The following is a 27,368-nucleotide window of genomic DNA, read 5'->3' on the forward strand; positions in this document are numbered from 1 at the left end:
TTAACTTTCAAATATCTTAATCTACTGAGGTATTGACATCTCAAAACTACAAGGAAGTTTAATCAAAATGTTCCCTTAAAAGGAAAATAACCAAACTCTTATCCTTTGTGTTATTTATACATGAAAACAAAAGGTAACTCGCCTGCCTGTCCCTCTGATTCACTTACATCCTGCAATGCATTTTAGACATATTGTTCAGGTAATCCTGAAGTTTTCTTACAGTATCTCAGAAGGTTACTCCAGCTGGTTTCTGGGCGTGCTCCCACCCAGAGAGACCCAAGCAATGGATTTTCTGGATACATCTTCCAAAGGAGGAAACAAAGCGAGCCTAAAGTACTGCAGATCTCTCTCCTCCAGTGCAGACATCATTTCATAAACACCAGAGCCTGAATGCTCATTACTCAAAAATCCAAAGCAGTAATAGAACACATAATGCGACTTTAAAAATACAAAAAGAATTGACTTATACCTGTTTCATGAGCTGAGAAAAGCAGCAACATCTAGCCGTCAGTTTCATGACAGCTAATAAAAGTGCGAGAGCCGAGAGCTAAAGACCGCTTCTGTGTTTTGGGATGTATTTCTTTACAGCCTGACTTTGTAGTGCTCTGAAGGAGACGGGAGCTCCAGACCGGGAAGCAAAGCCATTCACCCTCTGGGCACAGGCAAAGTCTTGACTCGCTATGTGATCCCCCTCCAGCAACTCCAGACCAGCATCTCTAGCCCATTCCGCCCTCTTCAAATACAACGGGTGCCTGACAGAGGGGTGAGGTGAGGGCACTTCCCTTGAGTAACTGCACCAAGACCTTGAGGGACTTCCAGCTGCACAGATTTGAAGGATGCAGCATTGCAGTGCGGCTCCTTCACGTGAAACCCGGCACAGCCGCCCACCCGAGCGCAGCCCCCATGGGGCACGGTGGCAGTGGTAGAGCTGCGTCCCCTCACCTTCACTGCTAAAACGGTCTTGGAAATGCTCTGGGAAGACTGTCCATCCGGCAGGGAGAAAAGGAGGCTTTCACGAGGGCAGCGAGTAATAGAAAAGCCACGTGAGGGGTGTCACGAGAGTCAAACTCGCGCACGTAGGCAAGGAGGCTGGAGAAAACCACATGGCATGGAGCAAACCGGGGAGGGCTGGTCCTCAGAGGCACCGGCAGAGCAGGACCAACGGCTCTGCGGGACAGGGCTCCTCCAGCTGGGCTTTTGCAGCCAGCCGCTGTTCTCACCGCGGGTCTGTGGAGCCGAAAATTGGCATTAGGAGCCCCACTCCTAATTGTGTCTGTACCAGCAGCTTGCTGACCACCCGATGAGGTTGAGCGGCAAAGACGATACAGGCCAGCAGCAGTTAGGCTGGTCACAAATCAGACTGCGGTGTAAAAACCTAGCACCCGCTTCCTACATTCTCCATGGCCTTTTGATAGAAACAAGCAACACCAGGCATTTTCATACCACAAATTACTTCCATGTTTTCTGTGAGCCCACCAGAGGGGAATTCCTGTGTCTGCTCACTCCCCAGTCCTGCCTCCCGCTCCTCTGGTTTCCATCTAAAAATGGAGATAATTATACTTGCCTCCCTCCGATATGTTTTTCCTACTGCAAATAAAAATGCATGACATTCACTCAAAGGCTTCTGAGCTTCTGATGAGCGTGATCTGAGCTTTCACTATGCAAAGGCATCCTTTCTCAGGGGGCATTAGCTTTGTACTTCATAGACAAGATGGCCTTCATTAATTTAAGTGGTATAAAAAGAAAATATGTTTAAGAAAATAATGTGAAATGAAACAATACACTGAAAATTTTTCCCAAATTTTATTATGAATAGTTTTTAAGTTAGTGGATAATTTTTTAATCCAATGTATCATGTTTAAAGTTCTACCAAGCCAAATCCATGGATACCCCCAGCTCTTTACATTTCTTCCTCTGTTAGCATAATATACTGGGTCAAGTGTGACTACTGTTTATTTAACTTTGCAAAATTGATCCCAGCTTCATATTTTTAAGAAAGATTGGTCCATTTTGGTACATTTCCAGAATAAATCCTGCCTGTTCTTTTTAAGTGGGATAGACTCTTGACATACCACCATTGTGACTGTGGAAGGCGTTTCTGGCACGCGTAATGAGTGATTGACTTCCCTGCTTGTTTTCATAGTGATAAATATGTGGTACCATTAGGCAGGAAAACAAAGTATTCCCAAAAAATCTCTGCTAAGCACATTTTGGAGTTAATGGGTTAGTATAGATACATTATGCTCTCTTTCTGTGCTAAGAGGTATTTGATTCTGTGAAATTCACTCACTCCCACATAATTTAAACCGCCAAAATGGAACATTGTCTTTTTCCCTTTTCTGCACATGTAAAAAGAGCAGGCAATCTTGCCAAGGTTAACTATACAATCTTGTTAGGCTTCTATAGATTTCATTAATGCCTCATAAAAGAGAATCAATAAAACTCCTTGCACGCCAATATAAAAAATGACCTTTCGATTTACTCTTTAAGATAGGAAAAAAAGAAACGTAATCAATAGACATCACCAAAACTTCTCTGATGAGAGCTCCTGCAACAGGGAGTTTAGATTAAGAATTCTTTGGAGAAGTTATGTTCCTGCTCTGAACTCCTTCCTAAGGGACTGTTCCTGATCCTACTGGGGAACTTTGGTGGGACTACTCATTTTAGGCCACAACCTTGCAAAGCTGCGTATTAGAGGTGTGGGATTACTCATGCACTGAAACACAGATGCTCGCAGAAGTGTCGTCACACTTCAAAGGTTAATAGGCCTGCTCATGGGAGAAAGGATTTTTACAGCACTGTGCCTTTACTCCCATTTATGCTTTAAATTTTCCTTTGACATTTTTTCACGGGTATGAAACCCCACAATGCTTAAATTGACTTTGTCGGTTCCTTTTATGTAACTTACAGCTTAGTGCACCCAGCAAGCACACCAAAATGACACCTATCTCAGCATCCCAACAGGAGAGTCACTGATAACAAATGGCGCTGCCCTGGCAGCAGCGGTGGCACTCAAAACCAAGGGCCTGATCCATGGCCTTTTCACCGAGACTTTCCATCTGTTCTGCTCCAAATTCCTCACTCAGACAGCTTGTGGGATCCCACTTTATGTTGTCTTTGGGTTTTACAGTTTCCTCTTGCATTCAAAGATCATAATGACTCTCTGATACCTTTTTTAGTGGCTAGATGCAGCAATTCAGAAAATTGTTCTAAGTCCTCCCCTCCCATTTCTGCAAGATTTCTCAGGTGGACAAGGAACAGCCTCACATAAAAAAAAAACCAAACCAAACCACACCACACCACAACATCAAGAGATAACCTGGTGGCAATATTAATTTTTTGTCTTGTTTTTAAAGTACTTGTTATTTAATATGCCTCATGGCCACAATATCATAGATAGTTCATATAGATAATGACGCATTTATTTAAAAAAACCCAAACCAACCCAAAACTTAAATTCATGCGATGTTCTTTTGGTTTTCCAAGTTCTCCCTCTCTGCTCACCTCAGCTCATACTGAATCATCTTCTAGCCTTACCAGAGGATCCCGAGGTCTTTCCCAAAGCAGCATTTGACTCTACAAACATTTCTCCGGCATTTCTTTATGGGCACCTGCTGCTGGTAATTCCCTGCCTGTCTCTTAACCGCTTCCCCTATTTTATGTCAGGGCCACATTCAGTCCACTCGATTGCAAACAACCACTGGTGAGAGAGGACTGTGTGGCCGGCCCCTCGCCGTCATTAGGCAGGACCAGTCTGCTTTGTGCGTGCTGGTGTCCTAACAATCCAGAGCAGTTTCTTTATCAATCACCATCTTCCCTTTCTTGCCTCAGGTAACATCATGCATAACATGCTTTGGTAACCTTTAAACAGACAGCCTGCACGCATTTGTGTCTGTCTCGTGGTTTTGAAGTGGCTAGTAAATACTCCCCCAAACATACTTTTTATTTAGCCGGAGGATCAAAACACCGCCTTTCTCCAGCCTCGAATCCCACAGATAAGTTTGTTCCCATCCCAAGTTTTCATGCAAGAGAAAAGAATGTTTAGTCTATACCTTGTGTTTATAAACATGTATTTTGGGGGAAAGAGGATGCTTTAACTTCTTTATACAGTGTAGTATTTGTCTTACCACCCAGGGAAATAAAAATAAATACTGTAGTGTATTCAAAACTCTTAATTCTCCAAAGAAATATGTTTTTTCCGTTATTACTAATTAACATTTGAAACTACTAATCCTAACAGGTTGATTTTTGTATGTTTTAAGTTTCCATTGCCTACTTTGAGAGAAGACAATAAGGAAAATCAAGTTTTATTTTTATTTTTGTAAATATCCTCTAAGATGATCAAAAGTGACCAGCCATTGCCGTAGCTAGGAAGTCAGCTTCGATGCTACTGAGACTTGCTGAGAATAGTTCATCTCAGGTTTAGATCAGAAGTCAGGTAATGTTCTGAGAACAAACAACTGCAGAGAGCAGGGGCAATGTGAACATACAGTCTTTTCATTTTAATTACTAAGTCTTTGCAGAGACTTTGCATTGGTGGGATGCTGGGTGGCTGCAAAAACTTCCAAGGAAAATTCTCTTTTAAAAAAATAAAAAGCCCCAAACAACCAGTAGTCATAAAACAGCATTTTAGCCAATAATTACCATTCTAGATGCCTATCTTTTCTTTAGGCTGTCTTAAGTGGGACAAGATCTCGTAAAGATACATACATTTTCCTCCTTATTTTAGAGGCAAAGAATGTCTTTGTTAACACCGGGATTGCTCTCTGGTGTACCTTGCAGTGTCTGCTCCTTTTTTTCCATTTTTTAAAAAGTGTTCTTAGAGTCATGGAATTTTTTTCTGTCCAATCAGAGAAGATAGAAATCTTTCCACCAAGGATACAGTCTTACAGAAATCCTGTTAACAACCTTCAGGTGGTGCAGAACTGAGGCACCCACTGAACTTGGGGAAGCCGTGTTGGTTTACACAAAAAGAGCCTCAGCTGCATACACATTTTGTGAAGGCCGGCTCTTCCACTTAGAAAGTTCACCTATCTGAGCATAATCGGAAATTTCAAAACCTAGAGCCTGTGGGCTGAAATTTATTAGGAACAGATGGAGCTAAGTGGTATACACAATTTACCTGTGCACCTAAATACAGTTATATATATCTTTATAAGCATAAATAAACCAGCTGGTATCCATTTCCTCGCTAATCAAAACACCTTTGGCCTTCTCAAATTCCAGACCTACACTGTTACAACTACTTGGTTTTTATACACACAAGTCATATCTGGTGGCCCTCAAGTCATGAAAACTTGGTGTGGCACAAACTCTCATTAGCAATTTTGGCTCCTGTAGGAAGACTCATGCTGCTGATGAGATAACGGCAGCAGCTGAAATCTAAAGGTCACATCACCTAATACGAAACAACCCAGCATTTGATAAACAACCCAGAACATAAGTCAGAAGACCTGACTTTTGAAGGTAGGGCTATTGTCAGGTAAGCTCTTTACTCTTGCAGGTAAGTGTATCTTCCCAAGTAAGATTTCATGGTCAGCAAGACATTTCCTTGGCAAGAGACTTGGATGAGCCTTTAAGCTGGGTTTGTGGGAAGGAAACACATAGGATTACATAAGCTATTTCAGTCCAGAAATTCCTTGTGGTTAGGTAATTATATATACTAATAACTTCCCAATGACAGTGTCTGGATGCAGCCTGCACATACACATAACAAAGCAATTTAATGTTGTTCATGCACTGCAATGTTCTCAAGCAATGACTCACACTTCAATGCAAGTTCTCATACTACAGAAAACTAAGAATTGGGACTTCAGCTTTCCAAAATCAAAGTACTGCATTCAGGAACCCCTGTGATCTCTCTAGAGATGACCTGCTACATATTTTATAGTAACACCTTTGCAAATCGTAGCTATGTATCCCTAAGTGCCCATAGGATATCGATAGGGACACTTGATACTGATCACAACTATCAAGTGACAACATGTGTTATTATACTGATCAAAACATATTGATCTATCTTAAAATACTGACCATCTAAAAGCAAGGCAAAGTTAGATGAAATCTGATCATTAAAGAGTATGTTTTGGTTTGTTTCTTTTTCTTTTTTTTTTTTTTTTTTAAGGACTGCCTTAAGCAAAACCTTCCCTGGTACATTTATTTTCTAATATGCACAAGTGATAATAAATAGGCCAGTATTTGTATTTCTTTTTCAGATGCCATTTCAGAAAGCAAGCAATAGATCCGTTTTTACCTTGCACTGTGGGTATGGGTTACTTTGCTCAAGCAAACAAAACTTCAGTAGCTGACAAAAAGTAATCAATAGTGTTTTAAGATTAATTTTGACCTTACAGATCATGTGGCAAATACAATTCCCCACTAATGTACTTCCATGGAAGTGCTAAAGTCCACAGCTCAAAACAAGGAACTTCGACAAGAGCAACCAGACTTTCTTTCTTTTGCGGTACATAAAGAAGAAACAGAAAAAGAAGCAAATTCATTAGAAAGTCCTTACATCTTTTTAGTCAAATAAGAGCCCTTTTCATAACTTGGGAGTTAGAAAATGCATTTGTATAAGACCACCAAATTCCAAAATGCCTAGATACTGTAACAGCAGAAACCTTGGGAAAATCATGTTGAAGTCAGACATATCACCAAGAGCTGACACAATCAGAACATCCCCAAAGTTTTGCTTGATACAGGCTTTTGCTTCCATAAGCGACCGCATGCAATCACTTATTGTCCTTAACTAACTGCAGAAAATATTAATGGCAGCTTAGTGTGCCAGTTATGCCACAGATCTTCATCTGCCTCCTACAAAAAAAACCCTCTGCTGAGCCACTTAAACTGTTTTTTCACTGCTCCGGCGTGGGTCCTTCCCACGGGCTGCAGTCCCTCAGGATAAGCCTGCTCCAGCCTGGGTTCTCCAGAGGCTGCAGGGGGATCCCAGCTCCAGCACCTGGAGCACCTCCTCATCCTCCTCCTGCTCCTCCCAGGGGCCACCCCTGCAGACCCCCACTGCCAATGCACTGGGCACCAGCGCCCAGTGCACGGTAGCAGCCGAGACACCCTGCAGTTTCCTTGCGTCCTGTGCCCCGGGGCTCCCTTTGCACGGACATGCATCTCGGGGAGCTGAACACATCCACAGGCTTTGTTTATCCCCTCAAGGAGGGGGGGGGGGGGGGGTATCTCCTGCAACATTTCCCAATGTTATTGCCTACCTGACACCATTTTTTAGTCGTGCTTTTTATTTTGGGAGGTAGGGTGCTAAGCTTGAGAGGCTCATGGCTCAGAGGAGACAGCATTCATGAAGGAGCCTGGCACAGTTCTGCAGACTAATAATTTCTTCAGAGAGCGCAATGGCCAAAACATTTGAAAATTTATGTCAAATTTAGTGAGGGAATCCAACTGCAGAACAAGGGTAAAAAAAATCCCCAAAGTGAACATTTTTCAACTTTGTCTTTCAAAATAGTACTCTGGTTACTTTATTTTTTATTTTATTTTAGAGGTTAAAGAACATTCTCAAGCAAGCAAAAATTGCAAAATGTTTTGTTTTGCACAACTGATTTTTCAGGTCTTTGTTTGGGGCAGGGGAAAATGACTTGAGGGATGATTATAAATCTTTTCTCGAAATTTCAAGGCTGCCTGCTGAACTGGACAAACTACACGCACAGTCCTAACTCACAAAGATGGTTTAGTAGCCTTATGCAACCCCAAATATTCTGCAGTAGACAGACTACCAGTCTCCTTTTCCTCCTTCTATTTAAATACAGGCTCAAAGCCTTCCTTGAAAGAGGGGGCCCAGCACATAACACAGTCTCGTCAGTCCCCCAGCACACCACCACAAACCTGGCTCCTGGTCACCTTCAGTTCCACAGCCCTTTGGGCGCCTGAATTAGCTGCATAACCAGCTGCTTCTAACAGTTTTATGCACGTGTTTTAGGCTTAGTATACAATATAGACACATCCAGACAGATAAAAATAGTAAAGCTACGAGAAAGACAAAGAGTATTGGCACTGCGATGCCTTTTCCAATGAAAAATATTCACAGCTCTATTAGAGGAATTGTCCCGCACTAATGTGAGCGGCGTCATTTTGTTAGCTCCAGCATAATTCCATTACATAATTCTCCCAGCTCATGAATGTGTATATATTTACTTTTTTATAATCAACTACAATAATGATTTTTTTAATAACTTTCAGGCAAAGTAGTGAAAGAGATTAGGAAAGAACATATGGGAAAAGTCACTTTTGACCTATGTTTTATCCTTAAAACCCGAAAGTGGATTCAGTATTAAAATGAAAGCACTCTAAGTATATTGTGAAATATTTACAGCTGTTATTACTGCCTGATTTATGTGTGCCAGAGACCAGATTATTCAGACTGGTTTCACAAGCAATATGTCAGTAAACAGGATTTTGTTTGGTAATTATATTAAACATGTCCATATAAGCTTGGAATTAATTACAAACAGTATTTTACTGTACTTGATAAAAGCACTAAGCAGCAAGAACTAATGACGGCAAAAAGGTCTTCTCTCATTTTCAGTAAAGGGTTCCATGTGAAAATCTGTCAACATGAAAAAGTTACTGCTTGTAATTAAAACCAGGCTTTAGTTCAGCAATATGTTTACATGTTATGTTCCAGAAGAGGAAAAAAATGAAATTGAATTACTCTCCTTAAACCCTGTAGTTCACAAACACATGAGCTGCCCTGGGCATGCTACTGATGTCAACTTCTTCACCTTGGTAAGACAAAAAATTTAAGTTCAGCCTCATGACACATTCGAGAGTTTTGCACGACTAACACACTTTGTTAAGAGTTTAAGTGAGCCCTCCAGATGCGTTCACAGGATTTTTGCAGTGGGTATGTCTACTTGCATCAGGCATTTAAGCTCTCTACTCCTGTCAGTACTTGTACAAGGTTTCACTAATGGACAGATAATAGCAAAAAGGAGGCGGAGGAGGTTACAGTAATACTTCACTGTACTTGGGAGCATGTCAGTAAGCGACTAATTACCCCTCTGTTTCCAGCTCTCACATTAACTTACTAAGCGACCCTTTGCCTGTCTCCACAATGGCTTTATAGCACAAGATCTATCTTCAAAACAGACTTCAAAGTGACTTCTCAGAATTAGACTGATTGCCAAACCGGGTGCTAAACTGTGCTTCAGTGGGTCCCAAGACCACAGTACTAGGACCTCAGCCTGCTGGTTGCTTTTGAAGATGAGTAACAAGTATGTCACCTGTCACACTTCTCTTTACCAAGCAGTCACCACTTTTTCCACCATACTTCTCAACCCTCTTTTTGATACGCTGAGATGCATAGGTGCTATTTGCTGTGCCAATGGTTAACTCGAATTTAAGGCCATAGGCATACAAACACTATCGTGACAAGTTTCAATGTCTTCACACTGCTGTAATGAGACATATTTCCTAAATAGCTAGCAAATAACCTTTTTTTTCCATGGCAACACAGTGCTCCACGTGACAAAGCATCTTACTGACTTCAGTAGAAACTTTTCTCAAACAAGGTCATAATATATTTAACGATAAAGAATCAAGCAGACAAGCAGCTCTGTGCTTATCCTGTGTTACAGAAGCTTGTACACTAGATTTGTTAATCTAGCTTTAATTCAGAAACCTGACACTCTCTGCTTTTCTTGTAACCGTTTTTGTTTCTTGTTAATGCAACCAGATGGTAACTTCAGTTTGATTACAATTCTCCCCACTTTAATGTGAACTCTTCATCTTACTACTATCAGATGACATTTGCTTTCCTTAATGTACACAGTTTTAGAAAAATTACAGAAGTGCTATCGCTGTGTTACATGAAAAATTCCAATGTACATTTAGCTGACATAGCATCAGCTGCTGTTTAAACTGGGCTTAGCTAATGGACTTTTAATGTCAGTGGGGTTATGTGCAGTTACTGGCTATTAGCAAGAATGGGCCCTTTCTATAAAAATCACTTTTCCTCAAGTGTGTTGTTTGAACATTCCTTCCTCTGATTTAGTGACTGTCACCAAATACAAAACAAATGCAAGGACGCTGGAATCTACTGTTATCTTTAAAACCAACTTAACCTCAGCCCGGCCTCCACAAGCGAAATATGTGTTCTGCATTGGTACTAGTGGATATAAAACTTTAAAGACAAAAGACCGAATTTTCCTTGTCTTGCTCCAGTGAGTAAATCCCAAGCAATCCAGTGAAACTAATCGGACAGAAAGCAAAATTTGATCGAGGTACTGCCACCAATTGATTGCCCTAAGAGAAAGGATCTTTGGAATGAAACCAAGTACTCATAAAATAAGCTCATCAGTAAAACATAGCAGATAAATAGTCCACGCAATGTCATTTTGTCATTTTAATTCAGTTTTTTTTGCAAATGTTTCTTATAAATGCAAATTTAAGACTTTCCTCTTGAGACTACAAAACAATAGAAATGTTTATAAAGCAAATAAGTAAATTAGGACTTTTTTTTAAGATTTGGAAGGTTTTATCTAATAGCTATGTTTACTACAAAGAATTAATATATAACATTGGGGGGGGGGGGGAGAAGATCCATACAGAAATAGTGCAGGACAAGCAAAGGGCAAAAGCTAGCAGGAGCTGAACAATTTTGCCTTTTCCAGTGCTCGTGAAAGGCATATGGCACTTCTCATTCTACTGCCTAAACTAGGATAATAACCGCTTTTGTTACCAGCTACCAGGTTGCATTTCTAACTCAAGCCTGCAAAGCTCATGCTTTTAGTAGTAGAGGTCTTCAGTTCAAAAACAACTGATTGCTGAGGCAGGAAATTGCCATGCATTTGTGTGTAAGAGATATTTATGTGGATATCTGCCTACAGTCGGTGACATTTGGCTGTCAGTGTTCTTATCTGAAATAACATGACAAAACCCAAGAGAAAAAACATCCACCTGGAAGAATCTCGCCAACATGTTTTCAAGTGAGGCACTGTGTTAATCTCTCCACAGCAAAGAGCCACATCGCTACATGTAAGGGAAATGGAAAGCCTCAAAGTTATTAAAATTACTGAGCTTGAAAAAAGAAAAAAAAAAAAACACAAAAAAACTTGCTAGCAAAAAAGATGAGATCAAGGTCCGTCCATCCTAGAGTCTCACTCCACTGTGTCAACGTATTTTTAACGCAGAACCAGATCAGCTTCTGACGTGTGCTGGCTTTGAAATTAATGGAGCTACATTTGTTGGTGGTCATAACCTGGCCTTGTAGAGTGTAAGTCTATCCTTGGCATAAGCACTAGGGATTTAAAAAAACAAAAGGAAACTGACAACAAACTGACATGTCCCAGCACTGAACTTTCTAGCTACAAACTTTCCAGTTACTTAGGAACTAAGGAATTAGGAACTTCCTATTTGCTACAGCACAGCTATTTTATATGAGGAAGAGAAGGAAAACCAACACTCACATTCTTGCCAGCAGAGATCTGCTGCATAAGAAGATTGCTGCATTTTATTTAAGCAAGAGACCGAAAAAGTTACCCTCACCTTCAGAAACTGGTGAGGAAGCAGAAAGGAAGTCCCTAAAGCTACGTTTGCAACGTCTGCATGAAAGGAATTTGTAATGGGGATGATGACTTGCCAAAAAAACTAGTGCAGCTTTGGGGCCAAAAAGCTTAGAGCAAGGAATACTAGTATTTCATGAGAAAATTCAGCAAGATTTTCAGTGAACACCACCAGTACAAGGGCACATTCTTCACCGTTTAATTACATCCCTGTTCCTTAACCGAACAGGCTTCTAGTTTCCACGATCAACCCTGATTTTCAGATCTGAAGTGACTGAGTTTAACAGGGGAAACTTTATCTCCTCCTAGTTGAAAGCACCACTGAGTTTTGTCCTAATCCTAAAATAAAGGCTCGAGCAGCAGAGGTTTCTCTATAGCCTCATCTGACTGCAGACAACCCCGAAATTTCAGTCTGGACACCTCACTGTTACCCTGCTAGCCCCAGCTATTCACTGCTAGTCATAGCCACCCATCTTTTGTAAGTGTAGAGCTGCAGAGTAACCAGGCGGACACATGAAGTTGTTGATGTTGTAGGGAAAGGTCAGAGGAATACATCTGTGCTAACTCCATGAGCAACTGGCAAATCTAGGAGATACATTAATGAAGGAGAAAATTAATTCAGAGTAAGGCAGTGTGCATGTCTGTACTCTGAATTACTCACAGTAATTACCTGCGCTACAGTCACTATAGGTAAACCTAATGCACGTGAGAAAAGAATTAATCTTGCTTGCTATTCTGTCCCATTTCTTATTCCTCGATTTCGGTATCACCAAACTGCAATTAACTTCATTCAGTGAGACCATATTATTATTTTCTCTCACTACGTAAACTTTCCAGTACAAACACATATGTTGGGACAGGATAAGACAAGCGATGTATTTAAACAATAAATAAATACACCATATCGTATGAGTGCAGCAATTCACATTCCAGCCATTATTTTAGCAAATTTATGGTTGGAATATAGCTCTCCAAGAAGCTCTGAATTACTAATAATCCTGTGGTGATCACTTTTCATTGCCTGACTTGAAACGCACTAAATTCAAGCAAAGAAATGCCTGAGGAACAACTATCAGTTCAAACAAGTTTCCAAAACAGCTGCAATAGCGTCAACCTCTTTTGACAGATCATTCAAGACTTACTTGCACGTTTCCTTGTATCTAGCTGATGAAATTCAAGATTTCTCAAACAATTACATCCAGCACTCAGGGGACCAAAAAGAACGCAAGCTTTCCTTTTGCTCAAAGGATACACCATTAATCCACAGAGCTTAACATTTCAACCTCTCACTCAATATGAGACTAAGAAATAAAGCTACTTTCCTTCTTGAAAATAACTAAAAAGGGATTGGCAGGAGCTACCTAACAAGAAAATGCTCAGCTGTTGCCAGGCCAGTAAAACCCATCCAAGCTCCTTAGCATTATTGTTGATAAAGTTACCTCAACAAGAGAAAAAAAGATACTGATTTAATTGCCTAGGCAACCTCATAGCTTTTATGACTCGTAAGGCAATGGGGTCCTTTGGAACGTAAGTTGTTCATTCAGATGAATGAAGTACAGTTGAATAAGATAGTCTTGAATTGCAGATTAAACCCAAATGAAACAAAACAACCCAAGGCAGTGATCCTTATTCCATTTACAACAGTGCTACAGTCACCCGCTGGATCTGCTCTTGCTCCTTCCAAATTTGGGATAACGCTGTGGATTTCACTGGCTGAAGCAAATCCTCCCAAACCGCCTGCCACCATAAAGTCAGAGCTTCCAGGAAGCATCCCTCTTTCTGAGCAACAGCAGTTGGGTTTGCCCTTTGTCTTTTACACGTATTTCTAGATACCAGCAGATACAAAGAAACCATTAGTGAGACCCTACAAATTTGACATTGGGAAGGCACCCAAGAGCCTTCAACCTAGCATTCCCTCTGTAGCATCTATCTTTGGGATTGTCAGACAAGAAGGAGGATGGACTGGAGCACCAGAGTCTTGGGCGCTCAGAGGCCTTGAGTTTGCATTTTGGCTTCCGTACACGTTTGCTCTGCACCCTTAGGCAATTCCCCTTATATCTCTCCACCAAATAGAGAGAAATATAGCTGTCTTTCCGATCCAGCAAGATGGATTAAAGATTAAATAGCTAATGCAATGTGACAAATAAGAACCTCCCATTGTCTCTAGCAACGCAAACATGTAGCAAAGCTATCCTAAAGATGCAAATGCAGATGTCCCCCATGGGAGGTATCACCGAGATGAGCATGCACAGCTTTTTGGCTGCCTCTTACTGTCCTGCCTGTGTAGGACTCATAACGAAGGAAAGTGAGAATTTGAGGAGGTGCTGATGCACTGCAGCATTGCATATCGACACAGGGGACATCCCTGCCTAGATGGGATTACTGCACAGTCATGCAAGCTAGAGCAGCACTGCTTATATGTGGGGAATAGCAAAGGTACTCACCTAAATCCGGCATTGCCTGCCCTTCCCTGGCGGCATTAAGGGCATGTCTGGCACCACTGAGAATCTGGGTCTCTATCTCAATCTGCACCACAGTAAAATCAGTGTGATTTAAAAGATAAAGAAGAGAGCGAGACCTAGAAAATGCTGTAAATATATGCCTTAACCACTGCTTAATCAGGACTGTAAGTCAAGTTTAACAGTGAGGTTTTTCACTAGGCTGGTTGAAATATATGGAAAAATGTAAATGGAAATGAAACTGTTATTGTCAGAAGACCTTACAACTTTTAACTTTTTCATTTTCCCTGAACACCGAACAGATTTTCAGAGACCATAAGTAGAAAGAGTTTGGCCAGTGAGGTAAATATTTGGGGCTTTATTGACCTTTTCACTAAAATAACTCAATCTTTTCTGGTTTTGATTAAGGTTTCTTGTTTTTTTTCAACCTCCCCCAGCAAATAAACAAAAAGGACTCTTGTTTTGTTTTGTTTCCCCCAAAATTTTCCATGTTGATAAAAAGGATATTTTTAAGTGAAACTACTTTTGCATGAAGCTTTTCTTCCTCAGCCCAAACTTTTAGATAATAATGTGCCAGGCTATAAAGGGACTCCCCAAATCCCAGAGTTTGATGAATTAGAAGGAAATCCCACGTTTCCTGCTTAACGTACGTTTGATTCGGGATGGAGTTATAAAAGCAAACAGGAAGCTGTTCTAGTGATGACTACCTAGGGGAAAAGCTGTATACAAGCATCTCTGAGGTTACTGAAAGCTGGGAAAACCTCCGGCAGCTCTTGCCCGCTACTCTGACTCGCTGTGCCTTACTTGTGCGTGCTGTTTGTACGAGCAGAGCCAGCCTCGAGGAAAGCGACTGGAACACAACTACAGTTTGGGGCTTTCCGCTGTGGTTTAACCCCAGCCAGCAACTAAGCACCACACAGCCACTCACTCCCTCCCCACCCCCCCCAGTGAGATGAGGGAGAGAATCGGAAGGAAAAAGGTAAAACTCGTGGGTTGAAATAAGAACAGTTTAATAGAACAGAAAGGAGGAAACTAATAATGATAGAGATAACAATAATAAAATGACAATAATAATAATAATAATAATAATAATAAAAGAATTGGAATATACAAAACAAGTGATGCACAATGCAATTGCTCACCACTCGCTGACTGATGCCCAGTTAGCTCCCCAGCAGTGATCCCCCCAGGCCAACTCCCCTCAGTTTATATACTGGACATGACGTCCCATGGTATGGAATACCCCTTTGGCCAGTTTGGGTCAGCTGCCCTGGCTGTATCCCCTCCCAACTTCTTGTGCCCCTCCAGCCTTCTTGCTGGCTGGGCACGAGAAGCTGAAAAATCCTTGACTTAGTCTAAACACTACTTAGCAACAACTGAAAACATCAGTGTGTTATCAACATTCTGCTCATACTGAACCCAAAACATAACACTGTACCAGCTGCTAGAAAGAAAATTAACCCTACCCCAGCCAAAACCAGGACACTTTCTTTTACCTTCTCCGGCTAGCATGCAGGCCCACAGCTTACAGTCAGCTTTATGCTACCTGAGATTTTATGCTACATCTTTACCTGAGAAAGACAAATCTAAATACAAAAACCACAGCTGATGCTCTGCAAAATGTTTAAGCAGACCTATCACAAAACCAATGACAATACTAAATAAATTCTCTCCCCATCACAATGCTGGAGTTTGGGGTCAGAGTATCTGCAGATGACCCCATTACATTAAACACATGGAAACAAAGTACATGCAAAATTAAAGGGAATTTTGTTGTTCCTATTTGTTCGACGTAAGCTTCTTTATAACCATTTCCCTTTTCGCATAATTTCAAACGCTTGCTTACAAATGATGCAAATTAAGTCTTTCTTTGGATACAATTTGTCTCCCAGAAGACTTAATACCATTTCCTTCAGATCACCTCTTGGATAATGTTATGATGGAAAGCTCCAGGGGCGCCTGCTCCCAAGACTGGACTCTACCGAGCACACGCAATAAATCACTTAAAACACCACCATCCCTTCAGTCCTTGGAAGCAGTTAGCACTGAACTGTGCCTCTGCACAACATTATTCTGCCGCTGTGTTGACGGAGGCTGTAGCCAGCTGGAAAACCGCTGCTCGTCTTGTACTCCTCGCTTTTAATCCTTGACTTGCGCTCTAAAAGCTCGTGCTGTTTTATACCTCCAAGTCGAACGTGAAAGCAAAGATGGCTAATGAAAATGACAGGCGATGTAATTACTGCTTTATTGGCACCGATGCCAAGATCGCTGCCTGCTAAACTTGAATACCTCCACTGGGTGGCTAACAAGATGTGCACTTCACAAACTAGCACAACTCTCTCCCCACTCAAAAGGGAGGAAAGAGGGAATGGGAAAAGGAACGCCAGTTTTTCCTATAGTGACATATAGATAGTTATACGAAACATATTGCACAGGCAGAACACCCACGATTAAATTAACTTTTATTTCAAAGATAGCCTCCAGTGACGTGTTTTCAATGACAAACCAATGATCTTAACGTTTGAGACTCACATTGAGTCAAATCCTCTTTGACTAAATCGGAGCAAACTGTTCACTATGAGCAATGCAAATTTACTTAGGAATTCCCCTTTGCAACAGCAATTAAAATATATTTTTCTGACAGGACGCAAAAGCAACTTTTCTGCCTTTCTCCAGAAAAAGTAGCCAGAACTGATTCCTCAGAAGTCCAATGATTTAAAATCCAGAAAGACACCAGAAAGCAACAAACATAGCCACACACGATAGAACGGGTTACTCCAAACAAGATTACTTAGCTGGTAGCATGAAATAAATGTAGCTTCACTTTTCAAAGTACAGCGTTCCTTAGTATTTTACATATACACAAAACTCTGGTCATTTACTGTATGGAAATACTCAGTTGCTGTCCTAGTCAGTCTGGGCTCTTCTCACCTTCCACGAGAACTGATGTTGCTTTGCATCCTATTCAACTGAACTGGACAGACTGTGCCTCAAAACACCACTCTTCAACTTGCACAAAAATCAAGATATTTACTTGAAAATGTCTAATAAATATAATCCACATTTTCTCCTCTCTTGCTGTGCAGACCAGCTATGGAACTGATTTGCCTGGCCTTGGCACAGAGCTGTATTCCTGTTTTCAGACATACTGTATTTGGAAAATTAAATTAGGAAAATCTTTTTAATATGGTTAATGCTGTCTCCTGTTTCTGACTTTGGATGTCACACACAAAGCTAGTCCCAAAATATAGTGAATAATCAGGGTTGGAGACCATTACTAAAGAAAAAAATAAAAGAAAAAAAAAGTTGTGTGGTGAATGATCCACGTATAATGATTAAGCGTAAGTATGCACAACAATTGTGGAAATGTTTAGATACACTCAGGCATTCTTACTGTGCAGAGGAATAAATGACACTTTTCAGTAATACTGAAAAGCCATCAGAAGGGGGCTGTATTTGATGTATATACTTTTTTTTCATAACTGTTGCAACCAGCTGCTAGAGACTGGAGCCAGAGGAAGAGGAGCCCAGATTCTGGCTCCCATGTTCCCAGGGAGGAATCCCTCTTCCGCAGACAGATCCGTCCACTTCATTTTAATCCTGCTTAAATTGCACCTCAGTCAGCAAAGGAAACCCGGTGGCTGCTTTGCTTTCAGTGAAGCCTACTGCAGTACTAAAATGCTACTCAGGGCCAGTACGGGCTACCACATCCAGCCCAAACTCATCAACATCATTGAAATTCGCAGAGCACATCGCTTTAAAACAATTTTAATGTTCCAAAGGGGCTTATCCATTCACAACAGAATACTGCTTGGCCTTCACTTTACTAATACAAATACTATTAAACCCACATGGTCCACTGATGCATCAAGATAATTAAGTCCTTTTCCCCCCTTTTTTCAACAAGATTTGTTTAGGTATTTAATTAAGAAGTGCATCCCCAAAAGGTTAGTACATTCACATGTTATATTTCACTTTTTCCGCACCAAGCATTTTCAAACTGCTGCTGTTGCTACTATGGACTATGCTGGGGCAAGACAAGTATCTGTGCATATGGCTCTTTTACAGTTTTCTTTTTAAATTATCACTTTGATTTAATTAGGCTTGAGGGGTTAAGCATAAAAAAAAAGCACTCTTTTGTTGTAAAGGAACAACTGAAACAAAAACTCATTAATACGTAGACCCTTTAGCTTTTCTATCCACCTCTTATGCCATCGTTATTAGCCCATAAAGCTGTCTGAACCATGCTTGTGGCTACAGATAGATAGCTTGACCTTCCCTTTCGTCCCACCTACACCCCAAAAAGGTGGGGGCCACAGGCTAAGTTCTTCAAACACTTTTAATGCCCCAAAAATGGGGTGGGGCGGGAAGTAGGGAAGTGCAACAGCTGAAACCCAATCTCTGCTGATTGAAGAGCTGAAGGAAAACTTGCTCTTATGGGGGACGGCAGTGAAATGCCAGGCAGGGGTAGGTGCTTGGGTCCAGGGTTGGTTGCTCTTTCTTTCACAGTTTGGGACATTTGAATTCTCATTCTGATGTAGCTTATTACAGAGGTAAAATGAATGCAGCGAATGCCAGATCAGAGTTGATTGTGGCTTGATAATCGCTCTGGCCCCATTCACCCCACTTTGAGAATTACGGGCTGTCTCCATCATTGTGGCCATTTCCTGTTCTCTCCTGATAACAGCGGAAAAATACTTAGACAGCTTCAGATAAGAAGATAAGAAATGCTAATAAAACAAAAAGTGTATTTAGCTCTGCTGAGAAGCTCAGAGGAGGATGCTGAGATGCAGTGATATGAATCTCTCTGCCAGGGAGTGTGGGGGTTGGTCCAACAACTACTCAGTTAATAAATTTATTTTCCACGAGGCAATGGAAAAGGAAGGCATGAAAGCAGAAGCCCCAGCAATGCTCACGGCCTCCTTAGCCTGCTTCAAAAGATAAAGATGGTTGGGGAATGGGGAAGAAAGGCAAAACAAGAAACAATACTAGCAGCAAGTACTGGAAAAAATGTACACGCCCTCTTTCCCTTCCCCTCTTCACCTTTCTCAGTCGTAACTATGTGTTTGCTGTATGAAGACACCACATCAATTTTTTTCTCCTTTTCAAGGTATCACAAAAGAAGATTGAATTTTTTTGCACAATTAAAACCAAGTCATCTGGCTCCAGACCCACTGAAAATCAAAGACTAAGACCAGTTTGGAGTGTAACTCCCGTGTGTCCTATTTCTATTGCTGTCAAAGGAATGCAGCCGAAAAGACTAGAGGGGTGTTTCCATTTCAAAGGAGACAGACTGAATGGAGGATGACTTTGGAAAAGGAGGTTGGGTAAAAATCATTTCAGTATTCACGCATTTTTGGTAATGTATAAATAAAACAGAGGGAAAACTTTGCCCGGTGCTATATGATGAGAAAACTTCCTGAAGAGGGCATAGTTAAACTGTTGATTCATTGCCTCACTGAAGCACCACATACACACACATGAAGATCCCCATGACAAACACCAATCAGAAAATCCCTCAGCTCTGGGAAAGATGCCAAAACCAGGTCTGCACCCGAATTCTGTGCCTGGTCCTAGCAAACGGGAAATAAAAATAAAAGCATACATGGAAAAACAAATCCAAGACGAATGACTATATCCCAGCCACATTCCCTGGATTTTCCACTCTGTTGTGAAAGTTTATCACACACCGCACGACGGGAAGCATCGCTGAAGAGCTCTCCGACCCCTTCTGCGTATGTGAGCACACCTGCGTCCTGTGAGAGGTCGCACACGCGTGCCGCCCTTCACAGCGTAGGCTCAGGGGCCCTAGCTCCTCTCCCCTCGTGGCATTTCTGTCGCACAGCGTTGCGTTACAGAGGGTACGCGTGGAAAGGAGCGACCATCTGAAAGCGTGAGGTATGCCCTGTGGCACTGAGATGCGCGCTCTGGAACAGCCGAACGCAGGGGGTCCTCTCTTCCCCACTCAGGCCATCTGTCATGCGAACTAGCCGTGTCCTGCCAGCAGAGCGGGCAGGCTCCTTTCTGCTCCAGGTCCAACTATCTGAGAGCATCTTTCCTCTTCAACAGCCCCCCATCTACACAGACTGATATATACCCACTGACATCTAGGTCTACGTGGACATGGTACTACTAAAACCTTCAAATACATAACAGCAAACCTGTCTTATCTCGAACATGAAACCAACCAGTGAAAGGAAAAGACACGTAAGACACCGAAGAAATGCGACACAATGCATAAGGCATTTTCGTACTCTCGTTCTCTGCTACCCCCTTTTCATGACCAGATTTCTGATCTTCCTGTGAGATAAACGCCCGGTATGGGCGAGGGAACGTGACTCTGAGGATGGAGCAAGTATCAGCGGGAAACGGATTAGCACCGTTACATGTACAGACATGATGTACAGTGCATCCAGCCCACCGGCAGCAAGCCTACGGCTCCCAAAAGCCTGCCCGGGGCACCGGGAGTCAGAGCAACCAGCACTGCTCTCCTAGAGGCCGTAGAGGAGTGCACTTTGTAATGGCTGGGTGAGAGCACGGGGTCAGATCTGTGCAGTCGTCTCAAGTGCCCCTCCACAGAGATGATGGGGGGAAAACCAAGCATTCTTCCACTTGCATTATGCTAACAACTCCGAATCAAAGCTTTGGTGTGTATTACTATTTCTTGGTGGCATACATGAAAAAAAAAAAAAAAAAAAAGACAAACCCCAAAACGAAACGGCTTCTAAAATTCCTTTTCTCTTGTTAACCATATAACCAGGATTTCCAAGTGCTTTAATGAACCGCACATCCTTGCTATGCGCAGCTCTGCCCACATGCAGCAGCAACCCCTCTCTCTCCAGTGATGAGGAGGTTGTAGAAAAGTATTTCCCAGCAAAAGCCACGCATTTCCACTTAAGGTCTAACTCCTGGGAAGAGAGAAGAAAAGCACCGAGAAAGTTTATCCAGCATCAGCTCGCAGGAGAAAAAGCCTCCTGCTGTGGCTGTCTGCCGGGTGGGTGACACAGTGAGCCAGGGCTCTTTGTGATGCTCTCAAGACATCGCTAAACACGCACTGAGAAGCAAGACATTTTCACTTGGAAAGGGGAATTTACACACGGGCGACGGGGAAAACAGATCTAGATGTACTCCAAAACCCCCGACAAGAGAGGGAAGAAAACAAAAAAAGCGAAAAAAAAAAAAAAAAGCAGGAACACAGAAACGCGGTAACTCCCTTCGGGTATATCGCGGTTTGGGCACGACGAAGGAGGGTGGCGGGGGATTGCGATGGGGGGCTCACGAATGACCGTCGCCGGCAGAGCCCCGGGGCACGGCTGTGCCGCGGCAGAGGGACGCCCGCCGCGCACCTGCCTTTCCCACGCACCTTGCCAGCCCTCCGGGGCGCACCGCCGCCGCTCCCCCGCCCCCGAGCGCTGCCGGCGGGGCTCCTTCAGCCCAGAGCCCCCCCTCCGGCCTCGGTGCCCCCGCGCTTGAGGACGGAGCGCGGGGAAACGCCTGTCCCGGCTGGGCTCAGCGACGACAGACCCGACCCGGCGGGGGCGACCGGACCCCCACCCGCCCGACCCCGGCGGGGGCCGTACGTGCGGGGGAATGCGCTGCTTGCACATACACGCACAGGCGAAAAAGAAAAAAAAAAAAAAAAATCACGGCATCAATTCGCCTTCTCAGCCCGCACCCGGAGGACGCCCCGGCCCCTCTCCATCCTTCCATGCATCCCCCGCCTTACCTTGCGCCGCGGAGCCGGGGCGGCTGGCCCCCAGGACGGCCAGGGCGGGGAGCACCACGGTCTGCAGCAGGTATCCCAGTCCCAGCCCGCAGCGGGCCGCCGTCCCCTCCAGCCCCTTCCCCATGGCCGGGGCAGGGGGGCGGGGGTGTCGCGCAGAGCCGCGGAGCTTTTCTGTGCCGCCTCTGCCTCCGCCGGCCCCGTCCCGCCGCCGGGCGCGGAGGGACGCGGAGGGGCGCGGAGCGGCGCGGAGCCCCCGCGAGGCGCTCAGGCTGCGCGGGGGGCGGCGGGGCTGGGGGCACCGCTCGTAGCGGGGGGGGCAGGGGCGCTGCATGGCCCCGCGGAGGGGCGCGGAGCGGCGCGGAGCCCGGCGGAGGGCTGCCTTCTTCCCGCGGGCGGCTCGGCGCGGCTGCCTCCACCCCGGGGGTGGGCGGGGGCCGGGGCCGGGGCCGGGGCCGGGGCTGGGGAGAGGGGGCTGCGCCGGCCGCCTGCGATAAAATGCGAGCCGGAGCGAGGAGCAGACCCAGAGGGAAGGGGGCGGGGGAGGCTGGGAGCCACCCGCTGCAGAACCGGCCCCCTTTCGCCTCCCCCGCCCGCGCCCCCTGCGCGCACACCCGCGGGCACACTCGCACGCAGATGCTAGTGCACACGTGTGCACGCGTGCACACGCACAAACACACACACACAAACACACGCGCGCTCGCTCACACCGCCCCCCCTCCCCAGCCCACCCGGGCCGTGCAGCCGGGAGAAGCCCCGGGAGCCGGGGCTGCGCTGGCCGGACCCCACTAAGCCCGTGGCTCTCCCGTGCCCACGCCGTCCCCGGGGAGCTCACACCCCCCACAGCTGCAGGGCTCGGGGAGGCCGGGGCCGTCCTTAGGGAGCCCCCAAATGCGGGGGCGGGGGGGAAGCCCCATGCCGGCCAGGGGGCACCCCTCTGCTCCCACAAGCAGCAGGGTGGGGGGCAGGGGGAGAGGCGGCACTAGGAGGGATGTTGAGGAGCCCCCCGTCCCTGGGGAATAGCTCCCCATTTGCCCCCCAGGGTCTCTTTCTTAAGGCTGGGGTTGCTCCCTGCCAGACCTTACCCTCCCACCCTTCTTACACCCCCAAAAAGCTCTCCCCTTGCCTCTGCCTTCACCACACACCCACCAAATCTCACCCGGTGGGATGGCAGTGCCCACATCTCGGGTTCGCTGCTCAACCAGGGCTCGCTTGGGTTTTACTGTTGCTTTCTAGGGCTTGTTTTGGTTTGTTTGGGGGTTTTTCTTTTATCTTTTTTTTTTTTTTTAAGTTGCCTTTCCCTTTGCAGATCCCAGGCAGGCTGTCCCCAGCCATGACCAGACTCAGCTACTCGCATGCCAGGTTTGCCAATGTCAGGGGACTGCGGCCCCACAGCTCTCCCCACACCATGGTACTCCAGGGAGCATCGCCTTCTCCAGCCTAGAATCTCCCCCAAGCAGGGCTGTGTGCGAGGCAAGGAGCACTATTTTCCTCCGAGGTGCAGCCGGGATCTTCCCAGACACGCTGGCTTTGCCTTCTGCCCCTGGCAGGAAAACAGTAAGAGCCTTGCTGATGCTGCAGGAGGATTTCCCAGGGGCCACAGGAGCCGCCTGCCCCCAGTCTCCGTCCCACCTGCCCCCTGATTTTAATGCCCTTCCCAGGGAATTACCCAGACTGTTCCCATCTCTGGGTTTGGGGGGGGGACAGGTTTTTTTTTCTCCTCCACAGCAGCTGACACAAAGCTGCAGTGCGAGAGGAAAGCAACGTTCCTTTTTTTGTACAGGCACAGAGCAAGAAAAAGGGGCAGATTTTGTTCTGGGCAGCGCACCTGGGTACGCCTGGAAGGTGCCCCAGCAAGGGCACGTTACAAGCCCAACAGGCTGATTTACCCAGCAACACTAAGCGGTCCTCTCCAACTAGAGCACTCCAGCTCTCCATCTCCTGGCTGTACTACATCTTTTAAGGGGGCGAGTCCCATCTGCTTCAAACATGATGGCATAGTTCAGAAAACATTAAGGCTCCACCATAACCCGTGAGGTTGTGTAAGTGGTGGAAAGGAAACTCTCAACTTGTAGCCACGTTCAAAGGAGAATGTGGCTCCTGAACAAGAGCTTTTTTGATTGCACGTGCTCCCCACACCAATTCCTGACCTCATGCTCCCTAGCCTTATGTCTCAGGTTGGTAGTCAACAGAGCAGCTCCCCACGTGTGATGTTTGTTTGCCAATTTTGCCATAACTCTGTAAGTTGGGAGCATCTCTCATTTGTTGGGTATTTACTGTTTCCCTTGTGTTAGGGGAAACTTTGCAGGGGCAAGAAAACAGACCCCTGAAGGATGTCACACGTGGAAGATGTATTCGTTGCAGCACCAGCTGACGGGCACATCTACAGCCACGAGGGACAGGGGAGGGAGGGCTTGCTTCTCCATTAAATGGAGTTAATTTATTTTTGATGTTTTGGGGCTTCCCAGGAGTAATACCTATAGTTCCAGGCTTAGTTTCTAGTTAGTAGCTCAGTGACCTCATTAAATAGGTCCATCCCAATTTCAAGACGATGTCCCTGCAGCCCTGCCCAGGGATCCCTGGTGGCTGCAAACCTGTCAGCCTCTCTGCCCCGGAGTAGGTGCACAGGGGAGCATTGCTGCTTCACAGCTGTGATGGAAGTGATGGCACGGGGACCACCAGCTCTCAGCTTGGGGAGAAAGCAAGTCTTTCTCCAGTACCCAAGGTGTGGTGGCCAACAGAGAAACAAGGGTACTGCAGCCTGAGGTGTTCAGTAATCACTTTTCTACTGGAAGTAGATACACCTCGACCTGGAGAAGATGGTTCAAGCAACAGCAACGAATAGCTAAATAGGGGTCTGCTCCAGAAAACGTGCTTTCAAATCCTTCTATGCTGCATTATGCTCAACAAAGGGCATCCAAGGATGCTCCATGTGCCTGCATCACGGAGCTTCCTCAGAGGCCCTCCACGCACTGACAAACAGCACTTGTGCCTGGGCCATCCCTAATGCCACTGCACTGGATTTTGCCTATTCAGGAGCCAGTCTGTCCCAAGGGCTCTTTACCTCTCTCCCTATGAGATAAGCAGAATTATTAGCCCAGCTTAATAAATTTCAGATTTGACACAGGAGTTAAAGGACTGAGATAATTCAGGGATTTGGGATTAGAAAGTGCAAATTGCCTGGATTTATTCCAAAAGTGTTTTTTTTCCCTGATAGAACCTGGCTGGGGAGGGTTTTCTCGCAGCTGTTTGAAAAGTTAGTGACTTAAAAGTACATGTAGTGTAAGTTTATCTTTCTGGCACCTTTAATGTTCTTAAAAATCACTGCATAACCTTCATAAATGCAACTGAAGCAAATATTAATCTCCAATTTTCATACTTTGACAAGAATATCAGGTGTCAAACAGTTTGCATTGGAAAGTGGATTTAGCAGCCTAACAGGTGTTGCCTTAGCTAGTTTTTCAGGTAAGTTCAAGAAATTGCAACTCCAAATCAGATACCCACAGTGAGTGACTATAAAATCTAGGGTAACATTTTAAAGCTTTCTGTGTAACTTGTGTACTTAAGGGTTGGTTTGTTTGTTTGTTTTTCCAAAAGAGCTTTTTAAACGAGAGTTAGGTTCTAAATCAATACTTGAAGTTTTTCACCCCTGCTGTCAACTCAGGAATTTCAAGCTCTTGACAAGCAGTTTTTGAAAGCACAGAGCTGGTGAATTTGACTTCGGTGTATTTTATTGCCCAAGCATCTGGAGTTGCAAACCAATCAATTAGAAGGCATATTGGATTTGAAAAGTCCTATCAGCTTTCATAATTAATATTGTGAATGGTAGTAGAGGTACCAGGTTTTGCTCTAGTTGTTTTCTCAGGATCCTCTACATTCGTAACGATTTATACAAACCTTAATCTAATTACAGAACTCAAGGGAAATTTATATTTTCTTTTGTTACAGTGGCACAGCTCAGGACCACATTGCAGCAGGCACTGTATTAAAACAAAGAGCCCTGATCCCCAGAGCCCTGATCCCCACTGCAAAGAGTTGCAAAATTTGATTAATGATTTTGGAGCAGCGGTACTAAGGTCCCCTGTGTTACGCAGGACTTGAGCAATGCTGGTTTGAACAAGGAGAGGAATCCCTCCTGTGCATTGATAATTACGAGTAAGATTCGGAAACCCGTCCCTGCACTGAGCGCTGCGTTCCTAGGCGGATACTGTCACCTCTGGGCAACCGGCCTGAGGACTCATTTGCTCCACAAACATCAATAAGGGATGCAAATTCAGGCTCCACATCAGGTGATTATGTTTGATAGTCAAGATGCTCTCAGCTACTGAGATACACCTAAAGCAGCGTGGGGTATTTGAGCAAGGGCTATGTTTTGCAAGCTTCTCTGCTGCCTGTTTGCAATGCTGGGTAGCACGTGGCATGCATGCCATGAAAGGTATATCACACACCTGCTTTTGGCTGTGCCATTCCCCCAGGCTCTGCCACGCTGCTTTTATTTTATGGCAGAGCCCAGCACAATGCAATCCAAAAAGCAGGTGTGTGACAAGCCTCTCACTTCACTGACATACATACCGCAAGCTATCAAGTACTGCAGTTTTCTCTCGCAGTTTAGATAGGCAATTACTTCCTCTGCAGTTGCCTTGTGTGATAGTGTGGATCAGCAAATGAAACTACCCTTCTGATATCTTACATTTCAAGAGCAACTCAACCTCATTCCCAGTAAAAACTTCTGAGCGTTTTTTTTCACGCTGAGAATGACTGTTTGTGGTAGAATTGTGGTCCGAGGAAAATTTCTTTCATATCTAGCGAAATCTAATAAAACAGCTGATTGCGTTTCAGCTTCCAAAATCACTACTTTGTTAGCTTATTTGTGGAGTCAAATCTTCCTGAGTTCATCCATACTCATGCACTATACTAGTGTGCTAAATTTTCAGTCTCCACATTACGTTAGCAAGACCATGGGTCAGCATACATGTTACTACCCCCAGAAACAGTTTAAACAGTGTTTCACCTCATAACAGCCGTCACCCCGGAACTGTGCTGAATCACCTGGGAGGCCATATGATGTCCCGCACCTGATGCCTCTTCAGGTGCACAGCTCCCGTTTGTTTAACGGATTTATGGCAATGAACAACTTCTTTGTTGTCCTCGCTGTTCTTTCTAACAGTTTGGCTCTTCATAACACCTGAAGAGGAAGGACATTCTTGAACTAAAGAACGATTTCAAGTAATTATACTAAAGGTAGGGCCAAATTCTCTCCCTGTGTTCATGCTGGACACTGTGCATAACATCCTCTTGTATCCTACCGTGCATCACATCCTGTCGTGACTTGTGCAAGAGGGTGCTGCTGGAGCTGGGGACTCATGTGAATTATCAGTAAACAGATCACAGATTTCTTATTTATTTATTCGCTCTTCACGTTTGTTTGGTGAATATTTTCTCTGAACAGCTCCCGGGCTGCAGCTCATTCAGGCACAATTCAACACGAGCGCTTGACGCTCGATACTCAAACTATTTGCCTTATTCCCGTTGCGTGACACGATACCGACACGTTTCCCCGCCTACAAAGAAACTGGCCCCTGCCTGCCAACTCACCGCAGAAGGACGGACGGTGAGGCCCGCTGCGGGTCTCTGTGTGTGCGTGTGTTCGCCGGGGCGGGC

At 44.6% G+C, this 27,368-nt stretch overlaps 1 protein-coding gene across 2 annotated transcripts in view; it reads right to left on the reverse strand.

Annotated features, from left to right (window-relative positions):
- Nucleotides 1-22,271, reverse strand: part of UNC5C (unc-5 netrin receptor C) — a 268,557-nt gene extending 246,286 nt beyond the window's left edge. For both annotated transcript variants that reach the window (XM_030019891.2, XM_030019883.2), the window contains exon 1: nt 21,711-22,271. In XM_030019891.2, the coding sequence (XP_029875751.1) occupies nt 21,711-22,041 (331 nt within the window). In that variant the 5' untranslated portion in view covers nt 22,042-22,271. The remainder of the gene's footprint in view (nt 1-21,710) is intronic.
- Nucleotides 22,272-27,368: the final 5,097 nt, after the last annotated feature.

This window comes from Aquila chrysaetos, chromosome 1 (genome assembly GCF_900496995.4).
Source record: "Aquila chrysaetos chrysaetos chromosome 1, bAquChr1.4, whole genome shotgun sequence".
NCBI classification, from domain to species: Eukaryota; Metazoa; Chordata; class Aves; order Accipitriformes; family Accipitridae; genus Aquila; species Aquila chrysaetos.